This window comes from Staurois parvus, unplaced genomic scaffold (genome assembly GCF_062004578.1).
Source record: "Staurois parvus isolate SC_StPar_1 unplaced genomic scaffold, SC_StPar_1.0 ptg000031l, whole genome shotgun sequence".
Classification (NCBI taxonomy): Eukaryota; Metazoa; Chordata; class Amphibia; order Anura; family Ranidae; genus Staurois; species Staurois parvus.
This window is the reverse complement of record NW_028317827.1, coordinates 16,299,090-16,312,073: the sequence shown is the minus strand read 5'-3', so window position 1 is coordinate 16,312,073 and position 12,984 is coordinate 16,299,090. Positions and strand designations below refer to the sequence as shown.

General features: G+C 41.2%; 1 protein-coding gene across 1 annotated transcript in view; it reads left to right on the top strand.

Annotated features, from left to right (window-relative positions):
- STK39 (serine/threonine kinase 39) overlaps positions 1-12,984 on the top strand; it is a 466,349-nt gene that overhangs the window by 135,464 nt on the left and 317,901 nt on the right. Inside the window, exon 5 of the mRNA XM_089660286.1 lies at positions 9,866-9,921. Within this exon, the coding sequence (XP_089516412.1) occupies positions 9,866-9,921 (56 nt within the window). The remainder of the gene's footprint in view (positions 1-9,865; positions 9,922-12,984) is intronic.

Sequence of the window (12,984 nt, the reverse complement as noted above, 5' to 3'; positions counted from 1 at the left end):
AAAGCAACCAAAGAGTTTTTTAAGGGAAAGAAGTGGAATGTTATGCAATGGCCAAGTCAATCACCTGACCTGAATCCGATTGAGCATGCATTTCACTTGCTGAAGACAAAACTGAAGGGAAAATGCCCCAAGAACAAGCAGGAACTGAAGACAGTTGCAGTAGAGGCCTGGCAGAGCATCACCAGGGATGAAACCCAGCATCTGGTGATGTCTATGCGTTCCAGACTTCAGGCTGTAATTGACTGCAAAGGATTTGCAACCAAGTATTAAAAAGTGAAAGTTTGATTTATGATTATTATTCTGTCCCATTATTTTTGGTCCCTTAACAAGTAGGAGGCACATATGCAAACTGTTGTAATTCCTACACCGTTCACCTGATTTGGATATAAATGCCCTAAAATTAAAGCTGACAGTCTGCAGTTAAAGCTCATATTGTTCGTTTCATTTCAAATCCATTGTGGTGGTGTATAGAGCCAAAAATGTTAGAATTGTGTCCATGTCCCAATATTTATGGACCTGACTGTAGGTACAGCCAGGGACGGACTGACCATTTGGAAACTCAGGCACTGCCCGAGGGCCCGGGGTCAGTAGAGGGCCCCATGAGATGCCCCTGGTACCTTTTTTCATAGGCTTTTTTGAGTTTGGGCAAGGACACAGGGGTCCCATGATCCCCTATTGCCCGGGGGCCCCATGAGTTGTCAGTCTGCCCCTGAGTACAGCAGAACTGGAGGGGTGGGGAGGGTGCTGTCAAATAGTTCACTTTATCATTTTTTGTGTGAAAAAGTGAACCCTTTAAAGTGAAGCTGACTAGGCCTGGTGTCTTTATGGAGCCCTTTTGATTTTTAGCTCCACTTGTACATAGAACTTCAATTTTTGCTTAAATGTATCTCTAGGCTATTTCTTTCTTTTAGTCGTGTATAGAGTGTTGAAGCGTTAGACCCTGTGCCAAGTATTTTACTGCTGCCTGTGCACCCATTGGGACAATTTCCCCCGCTATTTATACAAGTGACCACTTTGGCACAATTCTCCTAGCTTCTCATTGCTTCTCTCAGATAGGAAGTGAAGGGATATTTCCCCAATGGTATACAAACATCAAAAATAACCTGGCAGAGTTGTAACCCTTCCATACTCTATCCAACACTAACAAAAGGTTTGGCCCCCACTACACCACTCCACATTGCTTTCTCTAACTGTCCTATTCTTTTGGATTTATCTTTATTCTTCTTCTTGTATACACTCTCCTCAGTCACTTAGCCCCAACAGAATATAGCATTTATTCTCTTACAGGCGCAACTACTTCTACGTAACTCACACATTCTTGATCCGGATGCACAAAACAGAACATACACGCCTTTCAAGGCTACCCTTACCCAACACTTTACACTCTCTCAACATAAGAGCTCACTATTACATGGGTCAGTATCCATTATTATATATATTACTTTATCTAATATACTGTTTATATCTGCAGATATGTAATATGCACTTGTCCTAATGTATTGTCCTACTATGATTGCACTGTAATCTACATCTTGGACCCGTCTGCGCAACGAGAGTCTATTTACTGTGTCTATGCTTGGACTGCGATCCGTAGTTGTATATGCCTTGATATGCCTTTTTTCTTCTAATAAAATATTTTTTGGAAGGTAACAAAAGGTTTGGCTTTATATACACTTTAAGATTAGAACAAGGGGCTTTCCAACTGTCACTTTTCTAAGACAGCTTGGGCAGCCACAGAAGATGGAGGAATTCTGGATCTAATGGCAGGATCAGCAAGGTAATAATACACCATACATAATATTTTACCCACATTTCACTATTCTATAATATTTTGCCCAAATTTCCACTATAACAGTAATTATTGCTGTCTTTTTGGGACAGGGAAAGGGGGTTATTTACACATATAATGCCTAAATAACCTAAATATTACAATCTGGTCTGTAGCCAAAAGATTAGTGTACAAGGGTTGGAAATATTACATATTATGGTATGATTGACCTATCTTCTGGGCCGACCTCCTGGAAGTTGCATCGTGAATGCCTTCTGGCATCCTGATGGTATTATAGATACCTGTTGGCTGAAAGATAGGTGTTTTAGATATACAGATCTATCTATAAGTGAATAATATTCACAAATACAAATGATAAGCTGTAAATCGCAGAAATCGCAGGAAACAAGCTGTGCAGATGGTTGTCAGTGTCTCTCCTCCTCACAAGTGCTGCCACTAGCTGTAGTGCAGTGTAACCCAGCACTGAGCCGGTCGCATCGTAAGAAATCGCAGCATTAGCCACCGCAATACCATCATCTGTCATCATCCGTTTGCCTAACAATTACCCGATCACGCAACACTGTACCTAAATTAATTTTATACCATTTTTTAGATAAATAGAGCTTTCTTTTGGTGATATTTAATAACCACCGGGTTCTCTATTTTTCTATATGAAGTAAAAGAAACAAAAATTGTGAAAAATAAATAGGGGTTAAATTGCGCTGACCACTGATGATGGTTTAAAATGCAATTTACCAGCAATGATTGTGGGTTTATTTATGTATGCATTTATTATTTTTTGCAGGAGGGGGTTAAGTGCCACTATTAACTGTGGGATTTTTTTGGGGGGTGAGGGGAGGGGGAGTGTTTTTGCTTTATTTATGATTTCCAGCCATAGCACACAATGTAATTTGATCCTCCAGGGAACTTTCTTCCACTAATAAGGAAACTTGCACTTGGCTTCAATGGGCGACTTTTAAAGACTAAACTCGCCTTAGATATCTCAATAATAACAAATTTCTTCATTTCCAAAAATTGTGGCATAATATAAGATCAACATGGGGTGTTCACTTTCACAAAAAAATGTCATTTTGGGAGAGTTTATAATGTGGCATTTTTATTTGATATGTTTTGTAACAGAAAGTAAGGGAATCAGCTCTCCTACCTGCAGTGCTGGAAGTTAGATGCTGACAACTAATGGACAGATTATAAACAAAACAAATATTTTTTTTGCTTAATTTAAAACTCCGTGTCCATCTCAGAATCTCCTATACACAGAGTGACAGGGGACAGTGCTGCTGTAGAATTTCACTGCAGAATGAACATTTATCTAGGGGTGTCTTATGATAATATAATTTCCTATTCTCTCATCAATCCCACTGATGCGGGGCTCCTCTCTGCTTTTATCATCAGTCTCCATTCTGGGCTACATGATCATGTCCTATGTAAAGTCCAGTGCTGTGAGCAGGAAGGATTGTGTAGTAGTATGTGAAGCTGCTCCAGCATTTCACCAATGATTGTGGGATTGTGTCCACAGGGGGGGACTGACCATTTGGAAACTCGGGCACTGCCCGAGGGCCCAGGGTCAGTAGGGGGCCCCATGAGATGCCCCTGGTACCTTTTTCATAGGCTTTTTTGAGTTTGGGCAAGGACACAGAGGCTGCATGATCCCCTATTGCCCGGGGGCCCCATGAGTTGTCAGTCCGCCCCTGTGTGTCCAGGTAGCAGAAGCTAGTGACCCTCCTGAGAGCTGACATGCAGTGTTCAGCTACCAAGATACTGTTTCTGTTGTAGTCTCTTCTAGGACTAGAAAATCTGGGGTAACTAGGGGAACAGTAGACACATTGGATCCCCCTGGGTGGGACTGAGAGTTGAATCATTGGCACGAGTGATCACTAGATCGGTTTGCCCAGATTATACCAATCCTTGACTAATGGCCAGACAAAGTTGTGCAATTAAATGAACTGGTAAAGGGCCCTTTGATTCCATTACTGGTTGATTTGTGTATTGGGAGGTATCTTCTGCCTACACTTGCTGACCTCCAGTGAGGGACTTGCACTGAGACTGGAGCACAATATACAGAGGTATGCTGGTTGGGGTTCCAAGGGACTTAATTACAAATTCACTGCAATGCCCACACATTCCATTCCCACAGAGCTAGACTTTTATATGATTTTGTGGTAATTGCCATGATGACTTTTTTTTAAAAAAAATGTCCTAATTCACAACTTTTAATTTTTTTTTTATAGTAAATAAAAATCAAAGCAGTCACTAATTTAATATTACATTAATAAATATGCTCTGAAAATGGAAGCTGTGTAACTATCTAATTTGGCCTAGTATTAGCCTAGTATTAGTGTGAGAGGAAGAAGCAGCACAAGGAGTCAATCAGTTCAGGTGCTGGCCAGGAGCACGCTGATAGGAGGAGAAAGCAGAGTGACAGAGAGGAGAGCTCATCACTGTGCTGGCTGGGCTTAAAGGAAATGTGCTGTATGATGCTGGCTGTCCTTCTAACCAGAAGATTGAGGACAGAAAAGAAATGTTACATGGGGACAGTTCCAACAAAGTCAGCAATGGAACATAAATGAAAAAAGAGAGAAGAGATTTTGTCCAACAGTAAATGCAATACAGAAGTAGTTTCAGTGTAATGGAGTTTTATATTCTTAATGGTATTAGAGGGTGGACTTGGAAATGTTTTCTTGGAAGCTCTTCCATTTTCTTTCACTTACAGAACATTGGTCCTGACAGAAATATGGGGCTGCATGAAAGTGCTAGGTGTCTGGCTGTGTCTTTAATACTTCTGAAATAGACACATCCGCGAGCCCCTGGGACTTGGACACTTGTTTGTGCAGAGCAGTGAAAGGAAAAGAATCATTCAGAGAGTTCATTGGCTCTGGTTAGGCAGCTCGTATAGAGCAGGGCTACCCTCCAGTGGGTACCCAGAAGGTCAATTAAAATAAAGAATCCCAGAAGGAGCTCCACACCAAATAGTCCAAATGGCTTCAACAGTTCACACCTAAAACATCAAACACATTTCGGGGATCAAAAGACCCCTCCTTCAGATCTTAGGATCTAGTCAAAACTTGAATGGACTTAAGTGCAAGTTTGTGTATCCTCTATTCATCTGTATGGGTAAGAAATAACTGGATCAGTCAGTCACCAATAGTGCCATCATTACAGGCAATAATATCCTTTACTACAGTCGGGTCCATAAATATTGGGACATCGACACAATTCTAACATTTTTGGCTCTATACACCACCACAATGGATTTGAAATGAAACGAACAAGATGTGCTTTAACTGCAGACTGTCAGCTTTAATTTGTATTTACATCCAAATCAGGTGAACGGTGTAGGAATTACAACAGTTTGCATATGTGCCTCACACTTGTTAAGGGACCAAAAGTAATGGGACAGAATAATAATCATAAATCAAACTTTCACTTTTTAATACTTGGTTGCAAATCCTTTGCAGTCAATTACAGCCTGAAGTCTGGAACGCATAGACATCACCAGACGCTGGGTTTCATCCCTGGTGATGCTCTGCCAGGCCTCTACTGCAACTGTCTTCAGTTCCTGCTTGTTCTTGGGGCATTTTCCCTTCAGTTTTGTCTTCAGCAAGTGAAATGCATGCTCAATCGGATTCAGGTCAGGTGATTGACTTGGCCATTGCATAACATTCCACTTCTTTCCCTTAAAAAACTCTTTGGTTGCTTTTGCAGTATGCTTTGGGTCATTGTCCATCTGCACTGTGAAGCGTCCAATGAGTTGTGAAGCATTTGGCTGAATATGAGCAGATAATATTGCCCGAAACACTTCAGAATTCATCCTGCTGCTTTTGTCAGCAGTCACATCATCAATAAATACAAGAGAACCAGTTCCATTGGCAGCCATACATGCCCACGCCAAGACATTACCACCACCATGCTTCACTGATGAGGTGGTATGCTTAGGATCATGAGCAGTTCCTTTCCTTCTCCATACTCTTCTCTTCCCATCACTCTGGTACAAGTTGATCTTGGTCTCATCTGTCCATAGGATGTTGTTCCAGAACTGTGAAGGCTTTTTTAGATGTCGTTTGGCAAACTCTAATTTGGCCTTCCTGTTTTTGAGGCTCACCAATGGTTTCCATCTTGTGGTGAACCCTCTGTATTCACTCTGGTGAAGTCTTCTCTTGATTGTTGACTTTGACACACATACACCTACCTACTGGAGAGTGTTCTTGATCTGGCCAACTGTTGTGAAGGTTGTTTTCTACACCAGAATTCTTCGGTCATGCACCACAGTTGTTTTCCGTGGTCTTCCGGGTCTTTTGGTGTTGCTGAGCTCACCGGTGCGTTGCTTCTTTTTAAGAATGTTTCAAACAGTTGTTTTGGCCACGCCTTATGTTTTTGCTATCTCTCTGATGGGTTTGTTTTGTTTTTTCAGCCTAATGATGGCTTGCTTCACTGATAGTGACAGCTCTTTGAATCTCATCTTGAGAGTTGACAGCAACAGATTCCAAATGCAAATAGCACACTTGAAATTAACTCTGGACCTTTTATCTGCTCATTGTAATTGGGATAATGAGGGAATAACACACACCTGGCCATGGAACAGCTGAGAAGCCAATTTTCCCATTACTTTTGGTCCCTTAACAAGTGGGAGGCACATATGCAAACTGTTGTTATTCCTACATCGTTTACCTGATTTGGATGTAAATACCCTCAAATTAAAGCTGACAGTCTGCAGTTAAAGCACATCTTGTTCGTTTCATTTCAAACCTATTGTGGTGGTGTATAGAGTCAAAAATGTTAGAATTGTGTCGATGTCCCAATATTTATGGACCTGACTGTATTTGGTCTGGCCCTCCTTCTGTGGATATTTGTTTCAGTTGACTATGAATAGGCTTGCAGCAAACAGTTGTCTAAGAAAAGAGGCAAAAATCCTTCTATCTATACTTGTTCTAAGTTTATTAGTCAAATGTTCAGTATTTAATCCACAGAATGGTTATGACAGCCAAGCAACTAGCTTTTTCAGAAGGAAAGATCATCAGTGGCAGCCTAGATTTTTTATCCTAACTCCCATCATTAGAGCCATTAGTGGACTCTTTTTAATAAAACCAACTTGCCTTGCTATGGAGGGGTTAGAGTATTGAAGCTAACAAAAATCAGAATGTCAGTCTAACATGTTTAGAAGTCCTAGAAAAACAGCAGCAGTCTAGTGTATTGTCTTACATAGCTTATCAAGCAATGATATCTGCAATGGCAAGTGGTTGCTTTTTACTTTCATAGTTTTTGGTATTTTAATAACGAATAAAAAATATATATGTGTGTGTATTTATATATATATATATATATATATATATATATATATATATTGCCTAGGAGTCAGGAGCACACATCATGCATTGTGGTGTGCTACAGTGTGTCCATTGGGGTGCCTCCTCAAATTAATGGCACCACAAAACATTAATGTGCATACATTGCCCTACCATACATTGCAGCGATGCACATGTTTTACCATGTTGGTGGCAACGAGCCTTTGGAGCAGATGTTTTACATTCCTTGCAATCAAAAATGACAGGTATATTCAGATCCTGGTCTCAACCCACCTAAGCTATTTCCACAGAAAGCTGTCAGTGCACAAAACCAATCATACATGGCTGAGCCATTCCACACCCCATAGCCATGCAAATACAAGATACGTGTATACATGCAGCTTTCTGGATGTATAGCTCAGTTGGGTTTGGGCCAGATCTGAACATACTTGGGCTCATCTCTATTTACAGGTATAGGCCTCCATTGCATTGACTGATATGAATACCCAATTAGCCAGATTGACAAATTACTCACTATCCTGTTTAGGTACCAGTACGACTTCATAAGAACAATAGCTTTTTTTAAATTTTATTTTATATATGGATAACTTGGAATAAATCAGCTGAAAAAAGATTATAGGAATTTTATCGTTTTTTTTTATTAAATAATGGAAAATTACAAATACACAAACGTATCTCAAAGAATGAGATTTTTGCTTCTGTTTTTGTGCAATCAGAACAGGTCCAGTTACTGAAAATGTTACTTGACACATCAAATAGATTTTTACACTTTGATTTCAGGTTTAAAAATGCAGAGAATTCAATTTTTTTGATAATAATTAGAGATCCAGTCCCACACCCCAATCATTTGGTTCCATACCACCAAGGATTTACCCCCGATTAGTAACCTCAGGGGGTATAGCGTCTACCTTCAAGGACAGTCTTGTGGTTTGCTATGTTCTTTTGGATGCTTAGAAGTTTCTAAGAAGATTAACAACCTGAAAAGATATTACTTCTGAGCATGTCTTGACTGCTAACCTTAAGGAGTACCTTTTTATCATGCCTGAAATCCAGTGTCCTATTAACTTCCTGTGCACCTAAAATGCCTATCAATTCTTGAGGAATGTATTGGTTTCTTTCAGGTTAAACCCTGTGTACCTGTATCAGGTACTGAAAGGGGAAATCTGGGGGGGTAACCCCTGGAAGGGGGGAGACTGATCTGAGGCCTAGAGCGGTACCTTGTGGATCTGGTGCTGATCCGTTGTGTGAGGGGGTAATTTTAGCAGGGGGATGATCAGAGGTCTAGAGTTCATTTTTCAACAGGGGAGATGACCCCTGCAGTCTATACGGTACTGATATCCGTGCTCCTGACTGCTAAGTCACCCCTCAGTGCTCTTCTGTAAGGTTGACTTAGGCAGAAAGTATATGTAATAGAAGAGTTTTTACAAATTATATTTTGTCCTGAAATTTATGGGAGTTTGTAAGGCTCTTGTTTACCGCACAGTAATTACTGTACAGACTAGTTTGTGGGTACAAGGACTGAGACATACAGTGAAGAAAATAAGTATTTGATCCCCTGCTGAATTTGAAAACACTTTTGAGTGGCCTTTTCCTGACAATCCTCTCCAGGCTGTGGTCATCCCTGCTGCTTGTGCACCTTTTTCTTCCACACTTTTCACTTCCACATAACTTTCTGTTAATGTGCTTTGATACAGCACTTTGGGAACATCCAACGTCTTTTGTAATTACCTTTTGAGGCTTTCCCTCCTTATGGAGGGTGTCAATGATGGTTTTCTGCACAACTGTCAGGTCAGCAGTCTTTCCCATGATTGTGATTCCTACTGAACCAGACTGAGAGACCATTTAAAGGCTCAGGAACCCTTTGCAGGTGTTATAGCTTAATTAGCTGATTAGAGTGGGACACTTTGAGCCGAGAATATTGCACCTTTTCACAATATTCTAATTTTCTGAGATTGTGGATTTGGGGTTTTCATGAGCTGTAAGCCATAATCATCACAATTATGACAAATCACGTCTTGAACTATCTTGCTTTGCATGTAATGAGTCTATCTCATATATTAGTTTCACCTTTTAAGTTGCATTACTGAAATAAATGAACTTTTGCACGATATTCTAATTTTTTGAGTTTCACCTGTAGGTGGAGAGCATAGTGTTCACCTCATCCAATCAGAGACCACTGTGCATTTATTGAGGAAATGCAGAGTGATTTCTGAATGGTGCTTATGCTGAGTAGGTGACCTTCTGTGCTCACAATGCAGCAGGGCAGCTGCTTGACACAGGACCCAGAAGCTAGTGGGGATCACTGTAGTAGCGGTGTTTACTACAGTGATTTCCAGCTTCTAGAGGGGTCCCACTGGTATGATAAATGCATAGTTACATTGGCCCAAGCTGGACCAGTATAACTAGGTAATAATATCCATACCTGGAATTCTTCAACCAACTTCATTTTTGCCCTGAGCATTTTATCTTCAGAAAAATATGAGGGTAGTGAACAGGGCTTTTAATCGACATTAATAAAAGCAAGGTATTGGGCTTATTTTATTCGGTTATGATTGACCTGCTGTGAATCATGGCAAAGTAATATAATAATGCAGATCAAAGCCCAAACACATTTTTTAATCTTATTTCCTCTGTGAGTCACAAGCAGAAAGCTGGGCTCTAAGGATATTGAAACTGATGACTTTTTCCTTCAATGCAATTAACTAAGAGCAAACTTTGTCTATAAGAAAGAAGTGTTCTGTGCAAAATTACAATTCTTTTTAATTTCTCCTCTCAGGGATTTAAAGGCTGGTAATATCCTTTTGGGAGAAGATGGATCAGTACAGATAGCAGGTAATTTATAGTGATTATAAATCTTCTTTAAAAAAAAAAAATGTTATACTTGCCTGCTCTGTGCAGTGGTTTTGCACAGAGAAGCCCCGATCCTCCTCATCTGGGATCCCCCACCAGGGCTTCTGGCTCCACTTCTTTGGCAAGTTGGCAAGTGCCCCCATACCTTTCTATGCGGGCACTCGTAAGGGCTCGATCCTAAGCCATGTTGCCTATGTAGACACAGACAGCGCGGTGTGGCCACACCCCCCACTCCCTGCTCACAGGATTTGATTAACCGCAGCAGGAGCTAATGGCTCCCACTGCTGCCTCTCTATCCTGTGAGGAGGGAGAGAGCATAGAGAGGCACTGCTTTACACATCGCTGGATTGAGATTGGGCTCAGGTAAGCATAAGGAGGGCCTGGCTGTTGTTGGCAGTCCCTCCTCTCCCCTTCAACCTCAGTTGTCTGACACAGGGGAGTCACACCACGTGATCAGAGCGGGCTGAAAATAGGTAAGTATAAACATCTTTTTCACACAGTATAGTTAGTTTGGAACAGGAGAGGAGACCTTTTAAGACCTCTTTCGTTCAGGCTCAACGGTCTTGTATCCACCCCCCCCATAGTTTTCTGTAGGCAGGTTGTAGGGGGTGGACTTTCTGGGTGCCTCTAACCACTCTGGTCTCCAAAACCATGCCATGTGCAGCCCAGTAATAATGTCACTGCTACTTTTATTAAAGCACAGCTACAACCAAAAGAGGAAGTATCCCCCCCCCCACATGACAGGTCCCAGAAGAGTGCAGGACCATTCACAATGCGCAGTGAGGCTCACGCATGCACAGTGGGCACCCAGCTGGGAAGCCGCAAGCTGTCACAGCTAGATGATGCCAGTGCTGGGGACACAAGATGGGAGGTGAAAACAGCTGGGGTGAGTACAAATTTGGATTGTGGGACAGGTGGGTGGCTGTTTAATAAAAGTCAGCAGCAACTGTTTTTGTATTTTTAAACAGGAGACTGGAGCTCTTCTTTAAGGTTATTTCTGAGTTTATTACATTAGGGTAATATCTGGGTTTACAAAGCCATCTGGAGACAGAGAGGGTAGATTAAGGTCCGTTCACATATCTATATGTGTGTTGGTGTGCTGTGGTGCCACTCCATCTCCACCTCCACAATGCTGCGACCTACTGCAGCTCATAATGCATGATATGTACCATGATGCACTGAAAAAATGCAACAAGTATTACATTTTCGTCCTTTGCAGACTATTGATTTTAAATTGGCTGCCTCACACAGCCCTCTGCTACACTCCACAGCATATGAAAATGTGTACGTTGGGGTACGTAGGGTGGTGTGAATAGGTCCTTAAGGAATATATTTAAATGTATGTTTTTCTGGCCAGAGTTGAGCTTTAATCTAAGTTTTATTTAATACAGCAGAGCCATATTCCAATAATGTCACATGTACAACTGGAAAATTGCTTAGAGTACCCGGTGATATTAAATATCAACCAGTTAGGCTTTATATCTACCATCCAGGAGGCATGGTGTTTGGTAAACCATGCTTGGATAAAAAATAGAAACCCTAAAAAGGTTTGTTGTCCATGCCTATGTTTTAAAGCGGATTTAAACCCAAAAACTAACATGTAAATTATTGCAGCTTACAAATCTTTAAAAGTGGTTGTAAAGGCTCAAGCTTTTTTTTACCTTCATGCATTCTATGCATGAAGGTAAAAAACTTTCTCTGTGGAGCATCCCCCCCCTCCCCCTCAGCCCCCCTAATACTCACCTAAGTCCCCTCTCAATCCAGCGATATGCACTGGAGTCTTGGCTGTCCTGGGACTCCCTCTCCTCATTGGCTGAGACAGCAGTGGGAGCCAATAAGAAGAGGGGGGGGGCATGGCCAAGCCACGGCTCCATGAGTGAAAGGACACATAGAGCAGTGGGTGAGGAGTGCGCATGCTGGGATTCCTCATAGCAAGCTGCTTGGGGGCACTCGACAGCAGGATTGTCAGTCTGGAGAGAGGGTAGTGTTAGATGCACCAGCAGGATTAGACAAATTAAAGACAAAAGCCAGCTAACACTGTTTAAGCAGTTAGAGCAACATTTTTTTGAGATAAAGGTTTTACCTAAGTGAATAAAAGCTCACCATTGTAAGCACCCCTGCCAGTGCTAATTGGTTTGTCTCAACCCTCTAACTGCCACTTTTGCCACACAGTTTGGTCTGTCGAAGGACGTTTAAAAATATCATACTCACTGGCCAAATAACCAGGTCAAAAGTAAAAGTAAAAAGTAAAAAAGTAAAGTAAAAAAAAAAGAGGCTAAAAGAGGAAATCGAATGCAGCCACCTCATCTAAGAACTGGTAAGCTGCAATATAATACATTTTTGTTTTTGGGTTTAATACCACTTTAAGGCTTGAATTTTTGTTTTGAATAGCTGTACCTTTTTAGAGAGTACTGCCTTGAACAAAGGGAATGGTTATCTTGATGAAGCACTCCACCTTCCCCCCCAACACTGATGCCTTAGATGTGCTCTCCCACTGCTCCTTTTTAAAATAGATTTTTATTGGGGTCCTGCACTCTGCAGATAACATAGTATGAGGATAAGCACATTAAAAATGGTCAATCCTCAGTTGTAAGTAAACACATTGTAACACCCCCACTGCTCCTTGCATCTGATGGAGTGCCAAGTCTAATCCTATGTATTCTTCCCCACATACCAGTGCTTTGGTCTGGTGATTGCCTACCTAGGCCTGAGCACTGCATTTTGGGAAGAAGGGGAGATTATATGCTCCATTTATCCAGAAATATGAAATATTTCCAAAGTCTCCTACAGACAAATGAAATGGCGGAGAAGCACAAGAATTGCATATCAATGGGTGAAGGGGGGACTTTATAATGGGCAAGGTGATTGTCTTTAAAGAGAATCTACAAGACTCCTTTATTGAATATACTGTATATTTTATATTTACCACTTGCAACCAACAGATGGCATTCTCTATATAGATCATTTGAAAAAAAAAAAGAACTGAACAGCAGATCAGATTACACAGATTTGGAACAGGGAGAGAGTGTTGTTCAGGAACATTGA